This window comes from Anarrhichthys ocellatus, unplaced genomic scaffold, assembly GCF_004355925.1.
Source record: "Anarrhichthys ocellatus isolate YVR2014 unplaced genomic scaffold, GSC_Weel_1.0 scaffold1961, whole genome shotgun sequence".
In the NCBI taxonomy this organism is placed as follows: domain Eukaryota; kingdom Metazoa; phylum Chordata; class Actinopteri; order Perciformes; family Anarhichadidae; genus Anarrhichthys; species Anarrhichthys ocellatus.
In genome coordinates this window covers 1-9,154 of record NW_022281935.1, presented here as the reverse complement: position 1 = coordinate 9,154, position 9,154 = coordinate 1, and the positions used below count along the sequence as shown (strand labels likewise).

The following is a 9,154-nucleotide window of genomic DNA, read 5'->3' as shown; positions in this document are numbered from 1 at the left end:
CTTGGCGTCCGTGTATCAATACAATATCGCCACGCAAAATATCGTGACACTATGCTGTATCGATTTTTTCCCCCACCCCTAATATATACACGTATATATATATATATGTGTATATATTAGTGCTGGGCAAGTTAACGCGTTAATTTCGTGTTAACGCATTCATTAATTAACGCTGACAATTATTTTATTGCGCGTTAACGCATTTTTAAATTTTTTTTTATTGAAAGACAAGAGACAATACATATACATAACAACAAGAGGATGACAAGAACAGTGGGATAAAAGCCAGCAAACATCCTATAGTCAGTTGTGTGTGTGTGTGTATGTGTGTGTGTGTGTGTGTGTGTGTGTGTGTATGTCCTTGAGCCTTTTGAGATGGGAAAAAAATAAATAATAACAATAATGTAAAAAAAAAACAGGTAAGTATTTTTAATTTATTATTATTGTAACAGACTGTCTCATGTTTATCGTTTTGTATTGGAGATATGGTGTCCCTTCAGGGTTGCCGTCGAGACATTAAGTATAAAACATGCTACCTGCATCCATGCGATTAATCGCGATTAAATATTTTAATTGTTGCCCAGCACTAGTATATATATATATATATTTTCACACTTTATTTTTTGCCTTTTCACCACAGACGGAACACATACACACAAAAAATAAATTAAAAAGGATCTGGATTGCTCTGTCTCTTCAAAAGCATGATAACTCCTGTGAAATATTCAGGTTGTGTTATCGTTGACATGTAAACATCGTCCATTTCTCCCACTTCTCACGACATCGCTCCACTTGAGCTCTTATTCTGTGAGTTAACGTTTCCATATCATACATTTCAGTCACAATTATCAGCCATCCATCTTGTGATGGTGGTTCTGCCTTGTGCCATCTCTTCATAATAACCTTCTTACAAGCTGGTAGCAACACTTTCAGCAGGTACCCGTCTTCTCTTAACACAGCGTCTGCTGTCATGTTACCAAAGTAGAGAGACATACAGGACTTTGGTATATCATAGACCAGAATTGTGACTGTAACAATTATGGACATTTCCCCAAAACTGTACAATTTCCAGACACAACCAAAATACATGGGAGTGGTTTACATTTACTGCCCCACATTTCCTCCAACATGGCTGGACAATAGATAGACATTTGTTTGTAATTTGGAGAGTAATAAAGAATCTGATTACATTCTTCCAACAATGTTCTCTCCAAGTACGCAAGGATGTTGAAGACTGTGTCCTCCAGATATTCAACCCTTCATCCTCCGTAGTATTCACACCAAGTTCTTATTCCCATTTCAGTTTGACATAAAACGTTGTATTCAATGCTTTTTCATTGGTTGTCCCACCATGATGCTGCTGTCCTCTTTACTCTGCCTTTACTTTTAGGAATGGATTCTAATGCAGCTGATATTAAACCATGTCTTAGTTTATTATTGAGTGTTTCTACATCCATATTAAAACCAATCAGCCTCCTCAAGTCTCACCATCAGAATGGATAACTATGGAAGACATTTCCATCACTCATCGGTGGTGGATTATTGGAGACCAGTGTGAGATCAAGTACAGACTCTTCTATTACTGGACCGTCATCATCATTCTCTCGCTAATAAAAGAGCCGTTTAAAAGTCTGTTTTACCTACTGTTCTTTTGATAACTTCCAACTTTAAAACATAAAGACACAATCAGATCAGTGGTGGAATGTGATTAAGAACATTTATTTTAAATGTTTAGGTACTTGCACTTAACTATTTCCATTTCCTGCTACTTTATTCTCCTACTCTGCTACATCTCAGATTATTAATCAACTAATAATAGGACTAAACTTGAGATGAACTTCAGATTGATCATATCTAGTAAAGAAGTACTAACTAAAGGTAATACTTTGTCCTTCACAGACGTACTAACTAAAGGTAATACTTTGTCCTTCACAGACATGTCTGTGAAGGACAAAGTATTACCTTTAGTTAGTACTTCTTTACTAGATAACGGGCCATGTACCGCAGTCCTTCAAAGTAGCTGTAAATAAACCTCTTCTCAAGAAGCCCACTCTTGATCCAGAGGTGTTGAACTATAGACCGATCTCCAGCCTTCCCTTCCTGTCTAAGACCCTGAAGTATTACATTTACTCAGAAACATCAAGGGTTAAAGATGGAACAAAAAATAAACATGAAATCAGAAGATATTTATTTATTTATTCATCAAATATTTGATTTTGTCATTGAAGCCGTTTTGTCAAAAACAAGTAAATAGATGATATGAAGTTACCTCTCATCTAGTGAGGAAAGAGCCTGAAGACATTCACATCAGGGAGTACAAAGTATAAAATAAATACACACAATTATACATCATATTTCTTGTCGTTGTCATGGTAACGTGTTATGTCCCATTCGTATTTCCACCATTTGAACCACTCACCAGGTGACGTCAGTGAGTCCTTGAGGGTTCAGGGTTTGAGGCTTTAGGCAGGGGTCTCAAACTCCCGGCCCGCCAGTTAGACTTGACAATAAAAATATCCCCATAGTCGAAATTATGAGATAGAAAGTCGAAGTTATGAGATAGAAAGTCGAAGTTATGAGATAGAAAGTCATAACTATGATAGAAAGTCAAATTTATGATATACTTAAACACAGTCACAGAAGCAGCTCTTTGGCTGGTTACTGTACACTTGACATGAAATGTATTGTGAGTACATTGAAGACTACTTTAAACGTGGCTTTACAACACATGAAATACTTCACGTGGGATTGTGCAAACACACCCTTGAAAGGATTTTAAGCTTTGAACAAAGTTATTGTAATAACTTGTTTGATATTTTCTTTAATAGTTTGATCTTTGATAGAGTAATGTGGGTTTATTAACCCTAAATTAAAAGGATTTAAGTTATAACAAATGTGCTTAAATATATTTTACATTTATATAACTGCATGTACAATATTTTTACACTTGAATAAACAATAATCAAATACTTATTTAACAATATGTTACGAGTAGTTACATTTACAACCGTCCCTTTGAGGGCAACAGTGATGCTGATGTGGCCCGGAGCGAAAATGAGTTTGAGACCCCTGCTTTAGGGGGACGCTGGGACTGGACCAGAGACTCTGCTAACAGCCTGTTTCTGATAGACGCCATCTTGATCACAGAGTGTGAAGTTAGCCTCAGTGAACAATCCAGCTTCCGGGGCACATCCGCTGCTGACTTTCAAAATAAAAGTTCAAGATGTTACTGAAATTACAGACTTCCTCAGAAAAACACAGACAGGAATTTAAATGATTAAATTGACTTTTTAAAGAATGACATTCATTGAGCTTTAATGTTCATTCTTGAATTTGTAAAGAAAAGGTTCATAGAATCTCTCAACACAAGGTCCAAATGAGTTGGTGTTTCTGGAGCTTTCAACCACAACCTGGCCTCTTCAGGGGAATCAATTGCTCAGATGTCATTAAACGTGAAATGTGATTGATTTTCTAGGAGTAGAGAAAAATAAACTTACATGGAATAAATGAAGCAGCTCTTTCAGTTCTTTAACTATTTTCTCTGAAGGTAAAGTTAAAGTTCATGTTTTTATCAGACAGTTTAACTTTAACATGAGCGCTGTCACCTGTGGAGATCTGTACATAGAGGGCTCCTTGTATCTCACCACAGTTCAATAAACAGTCATGAATATTGTTACGTAATATATAGAGAGGAGAGGAGAGAAAGGGGCAGTGTAGGAGAGGAGATTCACTTTTCTATGTTGTAAATATGCTCCTTCCATGAAGAGTCTCCAGTCTCCTCATCAGTATCTGGTTCTGGATGTCTATCTGGATCTGAGTTCCTGTCTGGTTCTGGTCCTCCACAGTCCTCTCCATCACCTTCTGTTTCCATCTGTTCAGTTAGATTTTGATGAAGTTAAGGACCGACGACAAACATACTGATGGTGTTTGAAGCTGGTGTACCAGGGGAATCTTCTGTCACAAAGGCTGCAGCTGTATAGTTTGTCTCCTGTGTGGATGCTCATGTGTTGTCTCAGACTTCCTGCCTGTGTGAAACATTTACCACACACCGAGCAACTGAAAGGTTTCTCTCCTGTATGAGTCATCATGTGTCTCTTCAGATGGGCCTTACGCAAAAATCGTTTCTCACAAAGAGAGCAGATGAATGGTTTCTCTCCCGTGTGGATTCTTATGTGCGTCTGTAAAGTTTCTCTCCGTCCAAAAGATTTCTTACAAACTGAGCAGCTGAAAGGTTTCTCTCCTTTATGAGATCTCATGTGTCTGTTCAGACATGTTTTGAGGCTAAATCTTTTATCACACTCAGAGCAGCTAAATGGTTTCTCTACAGAAACTTCATTATTAAGAGAGTTTAAACCTGACTGAGGTTCTCTGGTCTCCTTCCAGTCATCACTGTTATCAGTCTCAGGTTCAGAAGAGTCTGGATGTCTGTGTGATATTGAGTTCCATGCTGGTTCAGGTCCTCCACAGTCCTCTCCATCACCTTCTGTTTCCATCTGTTCAGTTTGTCTTTGATGAAGCTGTGAGGACTGAGCTTCCTCTTCATCGTCTTCAGTCTTCACAGGAGTGAATGAGAACTTGATATCAGCCTCCTCCAGACCTTGAAGCTGCTCTCCCTCCTGACTGGTCCAGAGTTCCTCCTGGTCCTCTTTAATGTGTGGGGGCTCTGGGTCATCCTGGTCCTCTTTAATGTGTGGGGGCTCTGGGTCATCCTGGTCCTCTTTAATGTGTGGGGGCTCTGGGTCCTCCTGGTCCAGACAGGAGCTCCACTCCTGCTGCTCAGAGGGAACCTCTTCTTTAAACACCAACAGCTGCTGGACGTCTGCAGGACAGAATGAAGTACAGACACATTACTGACCAGCACAACAATACCAAGTGAATCTTTCTTGTATGTATGAAAACACCATCGCTATCAAACACCAGTTAAACTGGATCACTGCGCCATAAGAGCAGTAGGTCTCTGTCTTTTCCTCCTCTTCTCATATTAGCGGTTTTTCTTTTTAACTTAGTTGTGTTTTTAGTCAGCTAGTTTAGTAGTTAGTTCCACATTGGGACACTGTGGTCCAACCGCGTATCCGTCCAAGTGCAACAATACGGTGTCGACAGTGTACATCACGGACTCCAATGCTTCTGTAGATGTCTTTCAGATGATACGTGCTGAAAGTAATTGCAGGAAGAATGGTGGGCGACTTGCTATTCAGGTTATCGATAGGTTGTCAATGAATGGAGTCCCAGGGACCCACAGGTGGTCATCGGAGCTGGTCCACAATAGAATTTGTGGTATTTGTAAAAATTGTTGCAGCCAATGTGTTTCAGCATTCCTTACCTGGGTTATCTTGAGAAAGCATGTCAGTGCCTTAGGCAGGACTGTAAAAGGGAGGAGAGTTGTGGTTGATTGGATCCCTACAGATGCTGCAGCGCAACATCAGAAAACAGCTGTCCCTTGCATATTGGGCTTGAACAAACTCTGTTATGGTTCTGTCAATGCAGCAGAAAAGTCCCATTGATATTAATGAGGTTGCTGATGTCAGTTGCTTTGTGACGTTCTGCCAAGAAAATGCAGTCCCTAATAAGTCTCTGAAAGTTCATCCAAACCGCAAGCAGTGTTGAACAAAACGAGCATTTTGAGAGGGCAACCTTTCAGAGCTCAACTTGTTTAGAAAGACAACTCAGCAACAATGATTTGGGTTCTGTCCTGGATTGTCTAAGAATTATTGTTGGGTTTTAAAAATAAAAGCCGCGCAGAGGTGGTTCCTGATGGTTTTATAACCGGCAAACAGCTGGGACAGGAGTTTAATGAGTTCTGTCTTAGGTGCACTAGCATGCACTGGTCCCACCAACTTTGATGATCTCTCATTGGCTTACACTTTCAAAAACTCCAAAGACAGAAAAAGTCCAGGGCCTGATAATATAAGTAGCCGCCTGCTCTTGTCTTGTTCAGGTTGTTCAATTAGCCCCCATCTTCCACTACCTGTTTTATTTGTCTCTTGTCAGCTGAGGGTGCCAACAAGCTTATTCCGGTGGCTGAAAACAATCATTCCAAGGTTTTTAACGATTTCAGGCCTGTTTGACTCCCCTTGTCATGAAGTCCTTTGAAAAATTGTTGAAAAGACAACTTCTCACCAACACTGAACAACCAATTGACCCATTATAGTTTGCATACAGGGCTGGGAAAGGGGTAGAAGACGCCATCACCACTCTGCTTAACCTTGTCCTAATTGTACTCATCCACAGGAGTCCCTCAGGGCTGGGTCCTTTATCTGCTCCTCTATATTCTGTATACTGACAACAGATTAATCCTAATGTTCGTTGATGACTCAGCCATAATCAGTCTCCTCCCTGCCTATGAGAACCATAACTGTTTTAATTGGATGCTGTATGATCTGTTGTGGACCCTGCGCAGAAAAGGAGGTGGGTTGAGTATCTCCCGGAGCTGGTGTATGCTTACAACACCTCCGTACATCATAGTATTTGCTACTCTTCTTATTTTCTAATGTTTGAAATGTGCATGAGTGAGTTAAAACGCATCAGTGGAGGTGCACCTGGCCAAGTGCTCAGGGGGATGATCAGAAACCTGAGGTTCAAGTGATGAATTCCTGAATGCTCTTTCTGATTCAGAGGACTCACTATTTGAGGCCATAGGATGTGTTGGACAGGACGCCCAAGGTAGTCTTTGGGAGATGGATGCGGAAAGGGTAAATTAGGTAAAAGTTTGCTCTGATGAGTTGTCTAAAAGGGCGCTTGAGGTTTGTGCAAGAGGAAGAATTAGGTGCAGGTAAGGGGTCATCTCGTCCACTGGCATATCCTTTGCTTTCCTCTCCTCCTCCACTTCATAAATCATGTTGTGTTACCAGCGGTGTTCATTTCAACCTTCACAGACCAACCTGTAACCCGACGGAACTGACGTAGGGGGATGGTTTGTCTGGCCGGACCTGTAAGGTACTGCACAGACAGCGATAAGCCGATAAAAGGTACCTGCCGCATGCTTCGAGTCTGCCGTTTCTCTCTGTGACGAGCTGGTACATTGTGTGTGGCGAGTAGAACGCAGTGTTACCAAGAGTAACATCCAGGGTGCAAAGACATGTCGCTGTCTAGCGGGGCAACGGGAGCTGCAAGTTGACTGAAGTTACCTGCGTTAGGCTGAGTGAGACCACGGACGTTCTTCCTTCATTGATGGTAAACTAGACGATGTACGGTTATATGGTGGCGTCCCGGTCGCTCAAACAAGTAATGAAGTTATTCTTTTTGTATCGGTGTGTGTGCTGCTGGATCACTGTTATGGGGTTCATGCAAAAATTTGAGAGGTTTACATTATGTATTTTTGCATTTTCGAATGCTATATGTAATTTAGCATGAAGGTTGTAGCGCTTCCTGGGCAGGTGGGGACAAGTACAGTTTTTCTGTTTTGTTGTGAGGAGTAGTTGTATGGGGATGCTTTCGTTTTGTTTCGTTTGAAGCGAGTGAGCCGCTGCCTTGGTGATACATTTCATTTTCTTTGGCATTGATTTAACCGATAGTTTTACCCTCCCTGTGCTGTTGATAGCCAGCATCTTGTCGGCGACAGTGAGCGTCTTGGTGCATATTTGGGTTGTTGATTTCCTTGCCATGTCAACCCCCTTTTGGAAAGTGTGACCTATAGCTAGTTGTGAAAATGTTGTGAACATGTTGTCTGTGGTGGGAGAGGGCCACAGTTAAATTAGTGGTTTTTACAATAGAGTCTGGTATGTTTGAAGAGAGTTAACGGTTTCAGTCTGACAGCAAAGTAAAGAGGTGAAAATATTCTAAATATAGCCAACACTTATACTGATATTGATTCTGATGTGGTCTGCAAACAGAAAATAAGTTGAATCAAGGTTTTGATTCTGAAAACAAAGATAAACAACATATTATGACATTCATTTGGATCTGTTAATAAAGATTATATTGTTAGAATTGCCTTTACCTTCAAGCCAAGTGACTCTTTGGTCACAAGCGCTGCATCTTTTCTCTCTTGCATTTGTTTCAACGTGTCCATTCACATTTCCACTTTCACATAAAGTTTTAGCACAAGCTGAGCAGCTGAAAGGTTTCTCTTCCATGTGGACTCTCATGTGTTTCTGTAAATGTCCCCTTTGGGTAAAAGATTTCCTACAAAATAAGCAGCTTAAAAGTTTTTCTCCCGTATGAGATCTCATGTGTACCTTCAGATTCCCACTTTCACTGAAAGCTTTTCCACAAGCGGAGCAGCTGAATGGTTTCTCTCCAGTGTGGATTCTCACATGTTTCTGTAAATGTCCCCTCTGGGTAAAAGACTTCTGACAAACTGAGCAGCTGAAGAGTTTCTCTCCTGTGTGAGATCTCATGTGGTCCTTCAGAGTTCCCTTGTTGCTAAATCTTTTCCCACACTCGGAGCAGCCAACTGGTTTCTCTCCAGCACTACATCTGGAATCATTGACTGAAACTTCATCATCATCATTCAGAGAGTTTAAACCAGACTGAGGTTCTCTGATCTCCTTCCAAAAATCACTATCAACACCATCATCAGTATCTGGTTCTGGATGTCTATCTGGATCCGAGTTCCTGTCTGGTTCTGGTCCTCCACAGTCCTCTCCATCAGCTTCTGTTTCCATCTGTTCAGTTTGTCTTTGATGAAGCTGTGAGGACTGAGCTTCCTCTTCATCATCATCATCATCTTCACTCTTCACAGGAGTGAATGAGAACTTGACATCAGCCTCCTCCAGACCTTGAAGCTGCTCTCCGTCCTGACTGGTCCAGAGTTCCTCCTGGTCCTCTTTAATGTGTGGGGGCTCTGGGTCCTCCTGGTCCAGACTGGAGCTCCACTCCTGCTGCTCAGGGGGAACCTCTTCTTTCACCACCAACAGCTGCTGGACGTCTGCAGGAAACAGAATAAAACACAGAAACAACTTTAATATAATGATGGTGGTAGAGCTCAGCATGTTGGTCATGTGATGCATCTTTACATATAAATATTTGTGATGGGCAACGATTCAAATTTTTAGTCGCGATTAATCGCATGATTTTTCTTAATCTCGTTATCGCGTTACCTTGCCCAGCACTTTTATATACATACATACACACACATATACACACACATATACACACACACACACATACACACATATATATACATATACACATACATATACACACATATATA

General features: G+C 40.9%; 1 protein-coding gene across 1 annotated transcript; it reads right to left on the bottom strand.

Moving 5' to 3' along the window:
* Positions 1–3,019: 3,019 nt before the first annotated feature.
* Positions 3,020–9,072, bottom strand: LOC116378009 (gastrula zinc finger protein XlCGF26.1-like). The gene is made up of 3 exons (XM_031839805.1): positions 8,159–9,072; positions 4,725–4,822; positions 3,020–4,652 (listed from the first exon to the last, which is right to left on the bottom strand). The coding sequence occupies exons 1-3, from the start codon at positions 8,949–8,951 to the stop codon at positions 3,876–3,878; spliced, it is 1,668 nt and encodes a 555-aa protein (XP_031695665.1). The 5' UTR covers positions 8,952–9,072; the 3' UTR covers positions 3,020–3,875.
* Positions 9,073–9,154: the final 82 nt, after the last annotated feature.

Excerpts from the sequence above, each read along its gene's own strand:
- LOC116378009 (XM_031839805.1), bottom strand. The coding sequence starts at position 8,951 with ATGCATCACATGACCAACATGCTGAGCTCTACCACCATCATTATATTA. Across the intron at positions 4,823-8,158 it reads GGTACACATGAGATCTCATA|CAGACGTCCAGCAGCTGTTG; the intron begins CGGGAGAAAAAC and ends CATTCTGTCCTG. Across the intron at positions 4,653-4,724 it reads AGGACCCAGAGCCCCCACAC|ATTAAAGAGGACCAGGAGGA; the intron begins ATTAAAGAGGAC and ends GAGCCCCCACAC.